Source organism: Helicoverpa zea, chromosome 17, assembly GCF_022581195.2.
Source record: "Helicoverpa zea isolate HzStark_Cry1AcR chromosome 17, ilHelZeax1.1, whole genome shotgun sequence".
NCBI lineage: Eukaryota > Metazoa > Arthropoda > Insecta > Lepidoptera > Noctuidae > Helicoverpa > Helicoverpa zea.
In genome coordinates, this window is record NC_061468.1 from 5,037,913 (window position 1) to 5,059,157 (window position 21,245).

A 21,245-nucleotide genomic window follows, 5' to 3' on the forward strand; every position below is an offset into this window, starting at 1 on the left:
CGGAGTTACTACAAACTGGCTTGTTGGCATTATATCTAATGTAAGTTATAGGGGTATTTATACCAACTGTGTTTTGTAGTTGACAGCTGTAAGTTTTCTAGAGAAAATGTTGTTGCAGTAACTGTCAACTGGACCTGAAATCGGTCAACTACTAACTACAGAACTGCTACGGTCTAGTCTAGAGAAATATAAATTTTCTTTCTTTCAGCCTTAAATTTTATTTTCCGTAGCCGTATATTTTAGCTTTTTAACCCCTAGGTGCACTAAATTACTCGTTGGAATATTATCGGGAACTTATGGGACAGTAGGTGAGTGCTTATTCTTTAAAGAAAACAAAGTTTAGAAAACAGACAATTTATTGCAATTTTGTAAAATAAATACAATTAAAATCCTTAAAATAATTGTACAAAACGAAACAAAATACAACAATACTTATTAACTAAGATTTTTTTATGTAATTCAATAAATTATTCGTTTTTATTCTAAAATACTTTGTACGAATTTCCATAGTTATTAAAACAATGCAATACACTAAGACTAAGTTATGAACTAAAGCTATTTACAATTCTTGTACTAAGTCTAATAATCTCACTTTGGTAAACTGTGGTTAATGAGTTTCTTCTCTTACAGTAAAACCTATTATAAGTAATTATTTACCTACTTATTTCTAAAGAAAAACTGGAAAATTGTGCGCAAATATCAAATGCTGGGCTAAAACAAATCAATTGAAAATTAAAATTAAATAAAAAATAGCGTTTGTAGAACAAGCTCTTGAACTTTACACTCAGAATGAAACACATACGAAGTCACACACACAAGCATATAATAATAACAGGCTAATGAACACATACAAACATGTATATCTGAGGTATATTCTATACTGATGTGAATTATAAATTAAGTAAGTTAAATTATTACAAACGATTACGGAATTTCCAAACAATGACCATTTTGTAGGACACATTTTTTTGTAAAACCTTATTATTTGACCATGTAGATATACACAAGACAACTGATGAATGGTTGCAATTAAAGCAAAGAAAAACTGTAATCTACAAAACCCTAAGAACAGCACATGATCATATGTTGACACAAAATATGCAAACAACTAACGCAAATAATTAAACTGGCAAGTCATACTTCGCAAATTTGCAATGCCTTGTTACTCAATTACTAACAAAGCCATGTAAACGTTTACAAGAACAATCTACAAACATATGTATGAACGATTTCTCGAAGGTAAGTAAACTAGGTACGGACTTAGGCTGCGGCTCCACTGAGGCGGAGACGAGCAGAGCTTAGAGGAGCAGAGCTGTGAAAAGAGGTACGTGATTCCACTGAGGCGGAGACGAGCGGAGCGCTTGACTATTTCCATCGGCATTGAAGCGGAGCGGAGACGAGATGTGGATTTTATGTAATATGATTGGTCGATCCCCACATGTCTTCTCTCCGCTCCGCTTTTCTCCGCTTGACTGTTGCCATTGAAGCGGAGCGCAGACGCGATGTGGATTCAATGTAATATGATTGGTCGATCCCCACACGTCTTCTCTCCGCTCCGCTCGTCTCCGCTTGACTGTTTCCATTGAAGCGGAGCGAAGACGCGATGTGGATTTCATGTAATATGATTGGTCGATCCTCACACGTCTCCTCTCCGCTCCGCTCGTCTCCGCCTCAGCGGAGCCTAAGCCTAACGAAGTTAAAATCAACATTAAGATCAGGACCGATTAGTATTCTGCTCAGAAACAACTGTTGCATTAAACATTAGAACATGATTCGGGTGACGAGACACTACTTTGACGTCTGCGGGATGCATACAAAGTTACATGTCACTTGTGTGAGGAGATATATGGGCAAGTCGTGACGTCACTGCGCCCGCGCAGAACTGCCTTAGATGCTCTATGCAAACTGCGCACTTGATGGCCGATACGCAGCTGTCGCATACGCATCTTATTAAGATTATATGTTGCGGTTTGTTGGAATAAAGTGGTATGGGAAAATATTTTATGGGATTTTAATACCTGTATTGGGTATGGAGGATTTTATTTCAAGTTTATGGGAATTTACATTGAATTGAAAACAATAGTTCAAAGGCCGACTTACATAGTTCGCAACGAAAAAAAGAAATTGAATTCGACAGTCGGAATTTTACAGGAAAAAGAATATAAAATTTTTAGAACAAGAGCCAACAAGACATTTGCACTAATTTGATAGGACATGAGTAATGCAATGACTGACACTTAAAAAATCGGGGTCAGCTGCAAGTCTATATTTTTTGCAGTTACGAATTTATTTTAATAAAGTTCAAAGGCTACTTCTGATAGAGGCAATTCCTAGAAGTCTTAAAGACCGGTTGATAAAAAGTAAAAGTTTTTTTAACTGCTTCGTATATAATAAAAAAATTGTAGACCTTCTCACAAAAAGCAGAAGTTACATTTTTTTATCTGCTTTAAGTATTTTATGGTTAAAATTTTCCTCCTAAAACCCATAAAGCTATTTCATTCACGTTGCTCTGATTTGATCTCATGTAGCCTGTTACGGGACCGGTTCTTCTTCATTACTGAGCAGACGCACGTTACTGAGAAACGTACCAACAATACGCACATTCGTTTGCCTTGGTACTACTTTACGAGCCCATGTAAGTACGCTCTTAACATTTTAAATGAGATACTTCGAAAAAAATCAACGATTTCGCGGTAAGACAGATATCTCAATCTTCGTTTAATGTGAGAATTGAACGAGGAAAAAACATGTTTGAGTATGTACTGCAATTTTGGTGAACGATGTAATAAAACCGATTTTGTAATGACGAATGTTGCACGACAATAAATGACTGATCTTGCTCCCTACGAACCTAGAAATAGATCGACAACTCATTCAATCATTACTGACATACCCCTCTAATTTCTCACACTAGAACTGACATTCATCTCTCAAAAGCACACTCCCACTTAAAAAATAAAACGGATGTCAAAGAAAAGTATCAAAAGACGTTCTGAAAAAAATCTGGCATCCCATACCGCATATTTGTAAAACGTTAACCAACGCCCTACATCAGTGGGAACGATTAGTGCCGCCTAACGGATTTAGCCGCGACTGTGTCATTATATCAGCCACTTCCCTAATCCATACTACACATCTCATGCTCGGCTCAGCTGACACTATCCTCTTCACATCTGTCGACAAAGAGAGAGACACAAGAGTTTCTCTTTGACGTAAATATGTGAGGATGATGGTGTTACCGGAACAGTCGTTAGATCAATCGGCGTGGTGCTACATCGGGAACAGACCAGCATTTGTCACCGGACCACCGGCGCCGCCGTATTTATAGCGACGCCTGCGCAGCCCGTGGGCGGCGACACATCCACTCTCATATTAAGCCAATAGTTAAAATATAAACAACAATCTACATAATTACCCTTGATTCCCTCACGATAGCCTTAAACTAACTAATACTGTTTTTACAAATGTACACTAAATTGTATTGTACTTCAACGCCTTAGCTTAAATTATTTCTATCTAGAAACACTACAGAATTTATCTAACGTATAGTCTCTTCTATGGCAGTGTCCTTATTATAATGTTCGTATTGTACACTTTCAGCTATTAGAAGTACTTCACCATGTATCACGTAATGAAGGTGTAACTGGACACGCATATGAGCGCAATGAGCGCGGACACTCGCACAAAGTTCGCGGCACTGACTTGCACTACTTCCTCTACAGGGGGCTTCTTATGTTTCTCCCCATGTCTATCATGGTTCTTTGTATGGTTCTTCATCTTATGGTAGCATAGCCTCGCTAGATTGTTCTGCATTCTTGGACAATCGTAATCGTTGCCGTCGCATTGGCAGGCTGTTAACGCTGCGGCTTTCTCCTGCTTTCTTAAGATTTCTATGGAGTTTAGGCACTTGTTGGAGCACTTTCTGCCTCGGAACATGGACCGGCAGAGTCGGTGGTAGTACTGCAGTGCTGTGGCGCACTGTGCGTCGGCGAGGCAGATGAGCTGGGACAGGCTACATGAAGAAGTCGCGTTGGCTGCCCCCTTCATCACTTGAGGTCGACAGATGTCGATGCGTTGTTTTGCCTCCAAACAGTATTCGTCTTCACATTCACACTGCAACAAAAGAAATCGTTTTAAAGATATTTCTGTTTTTCAATGATTGATAGTGTAAACTTGATAAGAGAAACAAAAATGAAAATATCCTATTGAAGTAAAACAATTTATGGCCGTAATAAATATAACTACCTATTGTAAAGTTAACGTCTGTCATTACTGCCATCAGTTTTTCCTTTTTAGAAATGTAATAACCGTGTACTTTTTAATTTAGGTGCATCTTACTATGGTATATCAGACCGGTGTTGATACAATATGAAGTAGGCGTTTCTTATCAAACAATCCAACCTACATGACTATATCCAACGCTCTCTATCCACAAACTGCATTCAAGACTATAAAAGAACACGTGATACACGAGAAATCTATTAATAATTCAATGTAATAAAGTTTTAGGGAAACTCGTAAATCGTCGCGGTCCATGGCGCATAATAATAACATTCAACGAACGTAAACTACAGTTTATGACACCAAATATGTATTCCGGAATCTATCCACTATCAAAACATGGCGTGATTTAAGAAATTTATAAAGACACGCTCACGAGTACAATAACATTAAATTCAGTTTAAAAGATCACTCATTATCATAAGCTCAATGAAATCATTAAGATGAAGAAGATTATCTGATGCTTTAAAAACAAACGGCCATACGCCTTAATGACCTGCATTAACACGACAATTTACAACGGCAAACGGAGGATCACAGAACACATAAGAATGCACTCATGAATGGCTAATACCGTATAAAATTGCAGTCTCGCTCGGAACGACGCGGAACGACCTCGGAAATTGGCAGTTGCTTCGTTAAGATGCAACAATCGGTTACGCTCTCAAATTTAAGGTCAATTTACCGGATATCTAGCTCGGATTAATGAAGACACGGCCGCCCGTCTTACGCTTAGTTTTTGTGAGAAGGCAACACCTGCGCAAGAGTCGACGCTGCGGTAGGTCCCGATCAAGACGTCAAATCTCAAGGCTGAACGCGGCCGCTCCTTTGCTCTGCCTTTCGATATACATTGCCCAACGTAGTACTCGTAATCACACTCGCTACTACGATATAATTAAAGGTTTGACCGGTTTGAGTTCAAACTGCTGCCTTATCTATGCGTGTAGTGTACACTAACCATGTACGGAATAATGTAAACGATAATGCGTACAAAAGCGCACCTGCTTTACGTAAAGGCAAAAATTAATGGATATTTAAATCGATAGTACGAAAGCAGTCCTTAAAAATCGTTAAATTACAAGTGTGCAAGATGCAAAGAAATTCGAATATGGTGTAATGTTTTCTGTAATTTAGTGCGAGGTGAGCACCTGCGCCGCTGGGGGGTCCGAGGCATCGGATAGGAAGGCCCTTTGTTGATACAACTGCCAATACTGATACAATTTCATTACTACGATGACAGAAATATTTAGCGCAAAGTGCTGCTGTCAAATGTAGCTTGGAAAGTTTATATTTATTTTATTGATGGTAAAAATGTGTTCATTCGACCTTTGCAATTAACTTCGTTATTAGGATATTAAAAGATTACAAGTTGTTTTTGTGTATTTCTAGGAAAAAATAAGCAAATACGATTCAATTTCCGCTCCTTATTCTTTAAATTACTACCGGACGGAAATTAGCAGTACTATGCAATCAAGTGGTTAACAACTTATTTACATTGTAACACTAAACAAAGTAGAGATAATAAAGATTTAAAAAACTGTGTGCTCATAATAAAACTATTACACAGATAATTTGCTGGCAGTCGGCTGATTGCCTGAAAATCGTTTTACAGCCGGTAAATTACGATAACGTGCAGTTTGTGTCAATAAAAATATTTAATTGGGTGTAGGACGTTTCAGTCCTTTTGTAACTGTACTATGTTACTTCTAATTTATGTATTTTCACTTTATATTTATAACTTTTTGAAATTTTGCAGTCCCATAAATATGAAATTTACGTTTTTTATGACCGCTAAAAAACTTTAGAGTAGGGACTATGTAAGCTTTTCAACCAATTCAAGTATTCTCATCGTATATTTAGACGACATATCCACAGCTCTTTACAGAAATATCAACTGCAAGCCACACGAACGCCTGTGTCCAAGCTCGTATGCATTAGCACCACTTGAGACCACATGTAGCCGTCACGTGTTAATAGAAAGATCAAAATTGTGCATAAACAGAACCATGTTGGGCCGCCTACGATACACGACGGAACAACATCGATGCACACACCGGAATAGCATTTTGATACCAATACTATAGTCTGTTTTTTAATCTCGTAGACTAAATTGACACTTGCAAAATGTCAAACTTTCTAATAATTTTGCTAGCTCTGTGGTGCAGTGTTGTACTTACGATACCGGTTCGTTGAATCGTAACTTTTTATCTATAATAGACGAATTTAATATTCATTCAAAGTTTTATATTTAAAATTCACGTACGTACACATGGCTGTACGACGTGCTACAAACTGCCAGGGATATCTGACCACGCAAAGCCATGCGTAATCATCAAGGATAAGCCCATTATTTCAGGATGACTTATTGTAAAAAGTTACGATTCAACGTACCGGTATCGTAAGTACAACACTGCACCACAGAGCTAGCAAAATTATTTGGAAGGTTGACATTTTGCAAGTGTCAATTTAGTCTACGAGATTAAAAAACAGACTATAATGAGAGTTGTTTTTAAAATCAAAGATAGATAACATTTCCATTTACTTGAGATGTTTTACCTACATTTGTAGAGTTTCCTTTACTTTTCCTATCATGCATCTGTACCTACCTATAAATATGAGAAAGCAATGATCATAGTTTTTACGTGATTTCTACGATAACAAAGAAGGTGCAACAAGCGTTGCTACAAACAACTACGCATCGCTCCTCAAGTCTAGTAGGTAGGTATACAAACAATCAATAAAGCTCATGGAAACAATAACAAAGCCAAACTCCGTTAATCACGTGCGACAAACACGTGAAGTGATTCGCTCGCATTCTTCTCGCTTTTCTTCCCAATTTAGATTCATGAAATCTTTATAGCCCGAAAAGTGGAGATGTGAACAAAACACTGCATGCTAAAATGGTAGTGAATAATTCATTTAATCCGGTCAATGTTAAATAAATCTTAATTCAAAGGAACATGTTTTTAAAAGTTCCAAATCCTAATAATTTCATACTAAAACTGTTGACAGAAAACAATAATGTTAAGCATGGTGTTAAACAATCCCATAAGATTAAGCATGAAATAGCAACATGTACACAACACAATCATGCTTGTTTGACGGACGAGGCTAGCGCACAACATGCTAGGTACCAAGTTAGTCCAACGAGGTCGTCAACCGCGACCCTCGACGTTCCTTCGTGTCGGACAAATCTGCCCACAACGTCTAAATTAGATTTTATTGCGGGGCGTCTGCTACATGCACCTTTACATAACCAAGTAAGCAAGACCTCGGCATCCCCAATTTACTTTACGAACTAAAGGTTATAACTTACTGGTCGTATACCCAATTGAGTGAGGCGTAAGCTGTAAACAGCTGTTATGAGGAGTAATTGTGACAAGTCTGAACTTTGAATAATCAATCTGAATGGATTCACACCGCAGTTTATAAATAGATGATGATTGGAGTCTACAAGTGCTCGTTTAGATGATAGGGCTTAATAAATAGGCTTGATGGTGAAGAGTTCAACTTTAAGTAGAGGGCATAACACGTTATAAGTTGAAGACATTTATGCTTCTATCTAGCGAACTAAAAGCAATGATGGAATATGATATGATGAAATGTCATAAAGTTCTACTGATGATGGTTTAGAAAATAAAATGTCAAAATACCATTTTCACTTGCAATACAGAATGATATTAGTTCACCTTCTAATACATTTTCAGTGCAACGCGTAGATAAAGATATTCTTCGAAACAATGGTCCATTACTAGGCGCAGTGAATGAAGCCATAGCCTCGGATACATTTCAAGAATATTATTAGTTCGCAAATAGCTGAACATATTCACGTGCAATATCAGCATGGACAACTATTTCCTTATTAGGCATATTACGTTATTGTAAGTTTAGGCGAAGTACTTTTTTCAATTTCTTAAAGAGCTCAAAGTATGTAAACCATTCAAATGCACAATAAAATGGAACCAAACTTTGGATCACTTGGAAATAACCATAATTTTTGACATCATTGAATTTTCACCTTCGTAATCCGTACTTCGTCATAAATATTGTGAATGAGACTTGAGAGCCTCTCCAAGGCATATAACTTCCTAATCTTGATGTTCAAGCTTATAATAATAGTATGTTTACATCCGCCGGACAGCTAACTTGTCACTACATAATCGTTAAATCCTACAATGTTAATGTTGGACATCCGCCAACAATCTCGAGGAATCTCTTGTTAATCCAATTTTCTTAAGATGTAATATATATCTTGTTTTGTAAATGAATACCAGTATTAAACATTCTGAATATTATTTTTATAACACTCATGAAATTACAGAAGCGATTCTTCAAATTGTATCAGTGATCTTTTTGTTTAGAATTTTGAAGAGTCTTTGAGCAAAATCCGATTTCGTTTATTCTGGCAAACATCATACACTTCTGACATTGCACAAACTATTTGACAAGATCAAACCAAACTTACATTCATAAGCTCCTTCCCCTCTTCAGTGGAAGTCAAGGCAATAAGGGCGTTCCCACACTCCCTAGGACAGGAGCTCGAAGCCGAGGGTTCAGAGAGTACTGCTTCACACATCATCATGTAGTTGCCGAGCGCCGCGCCGCAGCCCGTGCGGTAGGCGCAGCGTGTTCGCGCCTCGTTGCAAGACATCGTGCTGCCGACCGCAGCACACGCGGCCAGGAGTGCCGCTAGCAGCCACATCACCTGGAAGACATTTTAAATTTAGAACATGTGGATTTTGATCTGGTTGTGAAGAAAAGGTTGTATAAAGAGGATTGTCTACAAGATTCTTGGAATTTATGATACGGTTGAAGTTTGGCGAATTTGGATTGGATCTGGGTTCGAAAGATCTATAAGATCGACTAATACCTAAGGGTGTTTGTGCACTAACAATAGACCCTGTATGTAAGCCCTATGAAGTATTGCTTTAAGATTTTTTTTTATAATGGTAAATGTAGAGCTAATGGTTGACGTAGACCCAGAATCTCTGGAGTCAAATTATGACCTGGTTTTCGAAAAGTTAAACTGCCATAACAGACTGATTGTATTTTTTGTATGGTAACTGCCAGTCAGAGAGGACAGTTACACAAGTTCATTGCGCAAACGACTTCATTGCGTACAATAAAACAAAAAAATATAAGTTTGCCCATTGGTCAAGTCGCAGTGAAAATGCAAATTCCGCTTTACAAAGTATCGACTACAATGTATCGATAATGAAGCTGTACGTGAAATTGTTTGTACGGGCTGCATGTGTCAGCATATTTCGGCATCTCTCGGCAACCCTCGGCATCTCTCGGCAACTCTCGCTTACTTGGTCTTGTTCTCGGAAGGAGGCCGGCCGCTTCGTAAACAAACAAAATCACGTCACGTCCACTCGTCACTCGCTACTAACTTACACGTTTACCGTAACATTGGGATAGGGTTGGCTGTTGTGAGTTCGTCTAGTGTCGGTTCTATATCGAAATAATATTGTTTTGCTATAGGCAAGAGAACGAGGCCACACGAAATGTGATAATGTTTGAAGAAACTCTTCGGTTCTTCTTCAAAGTTTATTCCTATTTACTACTGCTAACGAGTTTTAATTTGACGTGCAGACCAGAATTTTCCCCATAAATCACTATCTTCTTCAAAACCATTAAACTGACATGGAATAAGATTAAAGTTCTGAATATGATCCACCAATACCTAAATAAAAAGGGTCTTTGTGGCAGCCCTAACGTCGTACGCCGAAGAGTCCCCAATGCAAAAAGAAAACAAACTGACAACTTAAGATGTCCACCACTCACGGCGCAGGAGCCAGTGTAACATTACAATAACAATTGTTACCTGCATTCAAACATAACCCTTATTTGCATACTAATAAAGACTACGCCGCAATGGCTACAGATAAGCAGCGCGTCCTACGTGAGCTGTTTGCTTTAGTAATTCAATTACATAATAGAATTACAATCAACTCCAATATTTGACTAGTGCTTACTATGTATTTTTTGTGTTGGGGCGCATCTGACTACGTCTAATTAAAACAATATTTCTTCTGCCCACGATTCTCTGAAGTTATTCTTTTGTATGATCACGTATTCTTGGCGCAGCATGAATCCAAGTCGGTCGTAAACTTTTCGTATCACACTATTTCATTGTGTCAATGTTTATGCAACGGCTCAAACTCGCTCGGCCGGAGACCAGTATGAAAGTGTCGTTGCCATAATAGTATCATTATAGTACGTGATTCGTGCAGTTGGCACTAGAAGGCGCATTCCAAACCCAGGTCAATTCTAGGTAAGAGATTGTGTACGTGAGATGACGAGGACTAATGGACCGGCCACGGTGAGATAAAATCAAACGTCAATATTACACAAACGGAGTCGTGTAGCTGACGGTCGTGACGACTAACCCAACACAATATCTTTGGCACCATACCCGGAGCCGTGGTAAACATTATCTAAATCAAAATCCGAGAAAGGCATCGCTGCGACATTTCAACAGTCGTAATCCAAACGGCGAGCGGTTAGCGGGCAGGTGTGAAAAGCGTTAGTAATTGCCTGCACACAAGCCTGACCGGCATAGCGACACACTTGAAAAATGTTTCACCATCGCTCTACAACCATACAACATAGCTTGGATTTCAACCAGGCCTTTGAAGACTACAAATAGGAAAGACTATTGGACCGTCTATGTTTTCAACTACAAGTTGAAGTAGGTAACAGAAAAAAGACTCAAGACTTCTGAAAATACTGCACAATTTTCCGCAGCGTTCAAAACACACACTATTATAAAATCCTAAATCAAACATAACTAATGTTAAAGTACGTTCTAAGACGTTTTAGCATAAACGTAGCATGATATAGTGCGGCTGCGGCTGCGCGCTCTAACCAGAAACACAAACAAGTCGTGTTCCCGCTCAGCTCATTATTGCATGTCGTTAGGCGCCAACTACGAGGACAAATAGCTACCGAACATGTTCACAGACCATGCTTCCAATACCAGTTTACGAGGAATTCCATAAAGCGCTAATTTTGTTATGCAAACAGACCAGACCATTTTTGCGTCGTTTGAGCAGTAAACATTCTATCTGACAGATTAAGGCCTGTATTTTCTGCAAGTGCAGTGGTATTACCTTTACTAGGCTATAACTTCGGCTCGTGTACGTTCTGTCAACTCTATTTATGGCCTGTTAAAAACCTATTTGGTCCTGCTCAGTACAACTTTTCCCTAGAAGTCACTTACATAGCCAAGACGCAGAGATATTGGGTACTAAACATTTGAATCCAGGCTATACTTATGTATATAAGTTAAGGCAAAGGCCAAAACTATTAAAGTAATAATGCAGCTTCCGGAATCCCCAGCACTATCAGCCAGGCTTCCAAGTTCAACAGACAGTCAGACACCATACTTTACCGGTAGATGTTAAGTAGGTACATACGATTGATTTATTATCTCTTACACTATAACTAATGATGCGGAGTATATTCCTCTTAACAAATGTCTGTAGTGCTGATTTACGATCCACGTTTTTATGGAGTCGGCTATAGAAGTATAAAGTCGTCTCACGACACATTAAACTTCGAATATAAATGATCGTATTAAACCGCTTTCTAAAACTTGTACAGCTGGTATTGAATTATACTCCGAGTTTATTTGAACAAATACTGATTGAAGAGATAAAGGTGGTTATGGTTCAATTGGACAAGTAATGTTTCTGAAACCAGATTTTCCGCACCCATTTAAATAATCTCATTGCAGATAGATAGACGTTGGTACACAAACGTAATACCTACGTACATTGTTGTCATATCAAATACAAAGACCAAACACCTAGTCTTATAATATATTATGGAAAATGTACAACATACAACTTTTTTGCAATGAAAAAGAGGCATCTCCAAAAATCGTGATATAATTTTTCCACCGCGCTAAAACATTTGTTTACTCACTTGCATTCATACTCCGCAAATACATTTTGAAGGCGTTGATGAGCATAAAAACCTATTTATAGAATCGTATTAACCGTATAATAACTGCGATAGCAAGTTGTAAATCACACAATACTTTACGATCATTTCATTATTAAATCAATCAACACCCGGCTCGGTGCATCCTCCGTAATAACTAATTGAATACTACAACATTAATTGAACACTTCACTATCGTTATTTGTCCCATTAATACTAAATCAAACTAAACAAACTTGCGTAACTATAAAATGGACTAATTACAAGAAAACAAGTGATTTAGATAAGCTATCTGGTGTTTCCGATGTCTGCATTGCGTTATCAGAACGACCAATATTGTTAGACCTATTAATTGACCCGCGAGAAATTATGTTTCAATGAATAATAGGACACTTGAAGTGTCAATCCGCTTTGGTATTGCTTGTTGAGATTGTGTGCAATTGTTGACGTTATTCTTTTATTTAACCAGTTTCCTTATACAACAGATTTGAGACAACTTTAAAACTTGAAATTAAACTCTTTGGAGTGTTCCTTTAAAAATATATAGTGCAATGAAAAAAATAAACCTGCTCTCATTTTCTTGCGCAGCGAAAAATGTAATGTCGAATCTAATTATGTTTTTGCCACCACATAAATATTTCAACTAAACATTTTGGTAATGTGTACGCGTTATATTTTCAGAACGAACAAGCTAGTAGCCAGTAGTGTATTAAAATGAGTACTTCTCAGAATCTGTATTGGCCTACATTTAAACAAGGATCTATTCTTATTGAATCTGTCGGTTTCCGGCAACAGACATAGAAATAGACTCAAAATGTATTCCTACTTTATATCTAGATACAATAGTTTTTTTTTTAACCGTTGTATATCGGAGCGCAGACATACGCGAAACACAATTGATTTTCTTTTTTATCTAAAATACTTAGCGACATACAGAAGGTTAATAGCATGAAAGGCGTGCATAATCATTTATTCCGTAGTCTCCAAGCAAAGATGAATGTTATCTGAAATTCAGCGCGTTCGTCCAATGTCACAGTTCTGTATACTCTTTGGCAACACTTTAATGAGGTTATCACTAATTGTTTGTCACCCGATTAACGTATTGTTGGCCTCGGAGATAAGGGATGTGAAGATACCAACACTTTTTAACTATTACTCAGAAATATTGCGAATTGATAGATAATAACTGAATTTCGATTAATTGCCTAGCAATAAAAATATGTTGCGCATTTTACAGATCTTCTACGACACGAGTTGTTTGAATAAAAAAAGAAATGTTAACCGGCATTTGATTTAGCCTAAAGATCTGTCTTCCTCTGCCAGAAAAATCTTCAAAATGAAAACCGGAATAGCAACTCTTGCATTCACGCAAAAAAGTGCAAAATTGTTTAATCCACAAAATTCGTTACAAAAATATCTTATATTGCAAATTAATAATCGGTAACGGCAGTTCTTAGTAGTCAAGGTAAATTCTCGTGAAATGCTACTAGGTAGCCATTTCAGAGAACGCCTGGCAACAAGACACCAACACATATGAGATGCGCGAACACGCATGCAAGATGCAAGAACATGATGCACCTATGTTTATTGCATTTTTAAGTACTTCCCTGCATTCATATGATCTTATGACTTTCTTAGTAGTAGCAGGTTTTAAGTCATGTAGAGACGACTGGCGAAGATGATGTACTTAAAAAATATTGTATAAAATCATACTAGTTCCAACCTTTTCAGGATAATTACAGTTAATTGTAGGACGTCCTACTTCTGAACCTATTTCTGATAAAGTCTTTAACATAGAAATGAACTCATGTTCGCCAAAACTACAGATCTACTGATTACCTACAAATAGAAGACTGGGGGACACGTCCAATGAACCTACACTCGTATACAATTAAAATAATTACTAGTCCACTGACGAAAACTATTAATAACAATCAGTATAATGCTGGCGATAATGATATTAATATAGCACTTAATGTCAATTGATTTATACATGATGTATTAAGCTTCTTAAATTGAGGCATATTAGGTATTTATTAGGAAAGTTGAATTATCATCGAATTATTTCTTGCTTGGTAAGGTCGAAGATGTAGGTATTTCTAGCCATGAATAATAACGAACTTTTAAAATATTTTAAAATCTTTAGAACCAAAAAGGTTTCTTTTGTTAACGCAGTCTTATTTCAGCTTTCCGAAGTGGCAGATTATGCGGGCAACACTAAAGATGTTTGCTTTCACACAAATCTCGTGTTACCAGTATAATAAATCATACAAATCAATGGGGCTCTCAACGAGGCGTAATCCTAAGCTGCGTCTGAATATATTTGTTACTTAGAGGGGTTGATGACTCAGGAGCTAATGCTGGATTGGATTTGAAGAGCGAATGCACGATGAGCCGGGTCAATGTTGCTGTTTACAATTAAATAAATTGTGGGTACTGCAAAAGGATAATGTGCCTGAAATTAATGCCACTTGTCCTGCGGAATATGTAATTGAAAAAATATGGTGGTTCAAGCCATGTGAATTTAATATTTCTGATAGTTTAAGATGAGATATAAAAAATTATAGACCTTTCTGGCATTAGGATAAAAACAGGACGGATACATCAAAAACGAAGGCCTAAATTAAGAGAGCCCACGATGTCCCCAATATTGAATCAGTTGGAAGAAACTCATATTGTTTGTAACTCCACGAACGGAAGCAAACTGATTGGCTCCAATCCAAAGGACGTCCGGCTCAACACCACTCGAGCGCTTTGTTTTTGCAGAACAGTCCCACGAAAAATGAATCAAGCACCATATACTTGAAAGTTTCAACCACCCATTGAAATGGAATTATCAAAAAAGTTTCAACAGTGAACGTGACATTAATCGTAGTAAAAAAATATTTTCTTGACTTGCATAACCTTTAACAATAAAGGAACATCTTAATTCTTATTTCACGCAGGTAACATCGCTTGATCTCCTCGACAGGACAAGGTAAAAATAGAAATCAAAAAAATGAACAGTAGCAAGTAAAAAAGGACAAGTCAAAAGGGCCGCAGGTAGCAACTCTTAACACTTTATTATAATTGTCTAGTTGTGCGTTCAAATAGAACACATTAGCTACTATTTCGCTTCTTAAGAAGAGATCAGTTTTATTGTTCCTTCCTCTGCAAACTAAGTAGGAAAGTAATAAAGAAAGATTTAAAATGTCCCGATAAATGTTGCTAGAGAAAAGGGGAACTGAACAGAGCCATCTAATGATAGATAATACTTACAATAAATGGATACAAGCTCTTGCTACAGAATTGAGTGACAAACAAAGATTCCTGATGCCACATACCTACACAATTAAATATAGAAAAGTCAGTTTCAAGTCTTCTCCGGAATCTACAAATTCATGGGTTCATATGTAAGGACACGCCATGTTCCCAGTCATAAATCATTAAAAAGGTCGGTTTGGGAGACAAATTAAGACATGTGGCTTGCAGCTGCAAGGGTCAGAATAGTAGTGCGTCGACCACATTTTTTGTTTCTAAACATCGAAATGAATGTTGTTCTAAATCAAGTTCGGATATCATTCGCACGCGTGACCAAAACGAAAACAAAGTTTGAATATATCGCGATCGGTTTTGGTAACGAAGCCGATAAAACGGTCGTAACCGCTCAGACGTGTTACCGTTTCGCAACAAGACACCTCGTAAACGTTTTGTTATTCTTTTAAATTTAATAAAGTTATTTTTCGAACAATTTAATTTGGGAACAATGACGTTGATATAAAACATTATTAAGGGTCAAACCCAAATATGACCGAAATATATTCCAATTATGTGATAGGTACTTAAACTGACGAAGCACTTAATAAAATATGGGGGCACTTTTTCATTTCCTTCAGTTATTACAGGCGTCTATTAAAGAAAGCCTTACACAAACAAACGGTCGTATAACTTTCATACAATCACGTGCATTAAAGTGTTGGCTCACGTCATATCATGTCACTATCAAATCATATAAAGCTTATGCAAACAAGGCGAGGAGAATCGTATTGTGAACCGGCAATCCCAGATAACGCACGCTCGGTAACATAATATTCCTGAAGAATACTCATCTACTGTTAATTACAAAGGTAAACATAATTCAGAGACAACTGACTCTGCTGAAGCTATCCAATTTCTCGCTTCGTGAAAGCAAAATAAACATTTTGGAAGAAAGCATTTTCAAAGCTCGACAATTCCCGGTTGATTTGTTTTGTTTGTACACTCGGGTGCAAAACAAAGTTCTTAGCAAATATCAGCTTTCGGCGTAGAATCATCCGACTCTGATTAGATTCATTCAATTTACTGTAGAATAGAGATTGAATATCAATGCAAACAAATATCATCACTTATATTGACATTGATATACCTACCTATCATATAATTTTCATTTAGATGAAAATCGTATGTACCTACTACCTTATCGATTTGTGATTTTCCAAATGACTAATTCTGAAAATGACAAATCGACTCTACTTTTTCTTTTAATTCTGTTCGATTTGTTTGATCTTTCAACAGTCTCGTATTTATGCTATCCTAAGTTATTTCGACATTTGGCATTCGTCTATTGTCGGATACCAAAAACGAAATTATCATAATTTTCCGCTCGCCACTCGTTCTGCGAAACTCTCGAGACGTTTCGGTCGTTAAATAAAATGCCATTTTAAAATGTCGACAGTTTGCTCTGACATTTTGTGTTTTGTACATTTAAAACGGGTCTAAGTTGCTCACTTGTACTTGTGTTGCGTTACAAATTGCGTCTTATTGAAGTTTTACAACCACTTCACGGCTCCTTGGAAAACTCTTCAGGCTAATTATCGCCTAATTACATACTTTGTCGGAATAGCTGAAAAACTAGAAAACGAAATGTTGCAATCCTTTGGAAACCATACTAATAGTTACCAACTCCAAAAACAAAAGACGAGTGGTTCCTTATCTATCAGTAGAGCTTTGAAGTTAAAAAAAACTCATTTGTTGTTTGTTATTTTGTCCTTGAAGGTACCTTACAGGTAAGAAGGGAAGATATAAACATTAACCATGGACAGCGCACGGCAGATGGCAATAAATCAATCTAGGCGCTGAATACAATTTTATGTGCGGAACGTGCGTCCGTCTAGATTAGAAAATTGACATGTAATGACTAATTCATACATCGGCGACACTCTGACACATTCAGTGTTAACAGACAGGATTTAGAAGAACTTTATGAGTTGCTTATTAACCGCCATTATAAAATTGGCGAAACTTCAAATTGAAGCTAATTTGGAGTTAAGACCACTGTTATATAGAGCAACTTTTAATGCATTTCAGCAAGAAAAAGTGAATGTTGAAGCCAACTGTCTGGAATACAATTTCAAAATGCTAATTTCTGCCATTCCACTTCAAAAATAGAACTTTGTTGCGACGGTATCATTACCATTCTATGTCCGTCCTCACAAATTCCGCATAAAACTTCGCTTAACTACTTGTAGAGCGATATATTTACGTCAAACATTTAATAGACCATCTCATTAGTTCAATACACGTTCGCTACAGCTAAGGACACGGGAAAGGCGAGGACACTACTGTTCGCCTCCAGTACTTACTTGACCAATTGAGTTATTTATATGCAATATCACGAATATGCAAATGTGTTTTACTATGCGATGAATTAACTTGCGATCCCTGTTATTGGAGTTACGTACCGCATTCATTGTATAAGTCATGACATGCGTGACCTTAAATCTTACGGTAAATAATCGATTCATTACATTTAGTTTGTGTACAATGTAGTGATATGACTTCATTCATATCTCACTGGTTGTTTAGGTATCTTTAAATGCCGCAATTGGCCATTTTACGGCATGTTACTGTTGCGTTGGAAACTCGCAAAATTTAGTTAAGATTTTTTAGTTCTTATTTAAATAGACTATACTTGAAATTTATTAGGTTCATGTCCGATATTAATTCTTTGGTAAATAATTAAGACTAGCTACAGAAGCTGATGATACTGTTAGAAGCCCAAACACCAGCTAGGTCTTAAAACTAATAAGTGAACAAGCTGAATTCCTTCGTCCAGTCTATTATTAGAAACGTTACAATAAAGTTAAAATAAGATAAATGCACGTACAAATCTTGCTTCGCCGCTCTCGCCGTAGTCACATGGCTCGTGTTCATTGGAAAGTTTAGAACTCCTGTTTTTGTTAAACTTTTACGATCTCCCACAAAAATATCACTGTTGAACAACGTCACTAATAACCATCACTTTATTCATGAATATCCACGTAAAGTTTTATTTACGAACTCCGATTTTCAGTTAGAGTTTATACGATAACTTGTTGTATTTGTTTGCGTTCTGTTTATGGTGAGCGCGAGGCCGGATACGTGCGGGTACGTTCGCAGGGGCCGCGCGCGCGCCTCCGATTGAGTTGTGTTACTTGTGTTTAGAGCCCGAGCCCCGCCACACCGCCAGATGACAGCTTCATATCTTCTTCCCTTCCCGACCCCACTCCCAGCCTCTTAAGTCTCTTCGGAATAAACGCTCACTGAACGAAATAGACTTGTTGCATTTTTATTTTATTTTTTTATTCTACTGGCACCGACCCGACAAGTCCGAATGAACTGTCTTCGGCTCTGTCGGATCTGTAGGATTAAGATGAATTATTAAAGGCTTTCATAAAATCTATTTGTTAAAAGACTCAAGCGTAAGTTATTCACTCGCTTGGAAACAGGAGCTAGCGAATCTAAGTGATTATTCTGAATGGCAGATCAATAAAAAACACCTCTTTGCATATTTAAAATAAAATATCACGGTTGATTCGAACAAAAAAAGTTTGATGTCTCACTTAGTAGGTATTATTAAGATCTTAATCCTGAGATATTTCTTTTAATTCAATTCATACGGTTCAAAATCGCTTGGTTTCGAAAACCTGTACATACGACTCTACACATTGTCCATATGTAACAAGTTCTCGAGAAAGTCATTATTAAGACCTTCGCCGGGAATATTTTTTGTTCAAGGCGGCCAGTGTTTGTACGGGATAAAAAAAAAGTTTATTTTAAAATTGCGTTGATTGAGTTGTTATGGGTCGGCTTCGAGTATCGGAGTGATTTCATGCTTGCAGCGTCGCTTTATAAACAACTGATTACGTGTTGATTCGGATGAAATAATTGTGGCTGTAATCTGTGTCGGAAATTTCTTCTGGAATGCTTTTAGTAAGACATTAACTGTAATTACGATTTGGTGAGCCGGCTTATATCAGTAAGTATTAGTCTATTGATTTTGTCTGTTTACACACCAAAGTTGTTGTGGTATCTTTATCTCGTTATCTGTATTTTAATGCTGATTTATACGAATTGATCGCATAAGCCGATTGTAAGACGATGGTTATACTCTTCAGTGATTGCGGTACGATGATAGCACACAGTAGGACGCTTAGATTTCGATTATTTCGTTGCAGAACTTCCGTAACACTTTTGCGGGCAAGGTTGATCGAATTTACATAAAAAATAACATTGTTATTTATTTTGTCGTCGTTTTAGTGTAACGTGGATCTAATACAAGTATTCCCGCGCGTAATTATTATGTTACACACATCACACGTTAGTAAAAAACATACTTTTTCAATAATAAACAAAGTAGGTTAGCATTCAACCATATGAAAAAAAGATGATAACTGTTTTTGAATTGTATATAAATTTAGGCTTGCTGTATTAATTTAGGGATCCAAATAATTCCATGTTCTGGGTAGTGTTAATTAATTAATTTTAATTTTAAATTATTTAAAAATAATGTGATTTGAAAGTAGTTGATGTATTATTAAACATCTATTTAATTCTACATGTACATAACTGTTATTTATCCTCACTAATATTATAAATACAAAAGTAACTATGTCTGTCTGTCACACTTCCACTCGCAAACTAAAGCACCAGTTTTAATGAAACTTGGTAAAGGTTGTTAGATAACTAAAGCCTCAGAAAGAGTGCTGGAAATACTTCCTTATGGGTACAGGTCGCAATGTAAACCATGGTGGAACTATGAGCATATCTAGATCATCCTCCGATCCCTTTTCCCAACTATGTTGGGGTCGGCTTCCAGTCTAACCGGATGTAGCTGAGTACCAGTGCTTTACAAGGAGCGACTGCCTTATCTGACCCCCTCAACCCAGTTACCCGGGCAACCCAATACCCCTTGAATATCTGTCATTGAATATCTTATGAGCATATCTATACTAATACACATAATAAAAAGGAAACGTTTTGTTTGTACTTAACAGTTTATGTACACGGTTACACACATCGAATACAGACAAGAAGAAAATTGAACAGATAGTACAAAGGCACAGCTTATTTCATGAGAACTCTCTTCCAGCAGGCCTACTACGTTCTCTTGTAAAGCTGCACTCTTCCCATATTCCCTAGTAAACTATATTTTATCCTGGTATGGGCAGTAGTTCCCCCGAGACAAGGGTGAAACTGTGGGAAAAGACCTCGTAATTGGTACAATATGTCATCCTCTTGCATTTTTCCCCGTCACTCGTCATACTGACACTCACTCCCTTCCTATTCATGTCGTCTTTCAGACAATCCATCCATCTTTTCTTAGGTCTTCCTCTTCCACTCCATCCATCTACATTCATACTTAGCACACACTTAGTTGCATGCCTATCATCCCTCCTCATTACATGCCCATACCATGACAATCTTCTTTATCAGACCAATCCTTTTAGTATGTACCAAAAATATATCTTGGGAACCCATAATGGAAAATTACAGAGTAATTTGGTATCCTTCATTTAAGTAAGTTCCACTGAGATGATTGGGCGGGAAGCCTTAGAAAAAATATATTAATAGAATGCTTGGAACATTTCCTGATTAATTTTGTCCCTATATAGTAGCAGAGAAAAGGTTCGGCAGATGATGAGCTACACTTCTATCTATACCAATATTATATATTTAATATTTATGGAGAGAAAAGAAATATTGGCACAGTACAAAAACAAATTAAAAGTAAAACA

The 21,245-nt window shown here is 37.1% G+C and overlaps 1 protein-coding gene across 2 annotated transcripts; it reads right to left on the minus strand.

Annotated features, from left to right (window-relative positions):
• Window positions 1-338: 338 nt before the first annotated feature.
• LOC124638326 (growth arrest-specific protein 1-like) lies at window positions 339-18,818 on the minus strand. Of its 2 annotated transcripts, none has more exons than XM_047175264.1 (3): window positions 18,356-18,818; window positions 8,747-8,986; window positions 339-4,113 (listed from the first exon to the last, which is right to left on the minus strand). In XM_047175264.1, the coding sequence occupies exons 2-3, from the start codon at window positions 8,981-8,983 to the stop codon at window positions 3,625-3,627; spliced, it is 726 nt and encodes a 241-aa protein (XP_047031220.1). In that variant the 5' UTR covers window positions 8,984-8,986; window positions 18,356-18,818; the 3' UTR covers window positions 339-3,624. The 2 variants fall into 2 exon arrangements, with proteins under 2 accessions (XP_047031220.1, XP_047031219.1); XM_047175263.1 differs by lacking the exon at window positions 18,356-18,818 and adding an exon at window positions 12,214-12,430.
• Window positions 18,819-21,245: the final 2,427 nt, after the last annotated feature.

Coding starts and splice junctions, on each gene's coding strand:
- LOC124638326 (XM_047175263.1), bottom strand. Junction 4,114..8,746: donor AGGGGAAGGAGCTTATGAAT/GTAAGTTTGGTT, acceptor CTTTTGTTGCAG/TGTGAATGTGAAGACGAATA.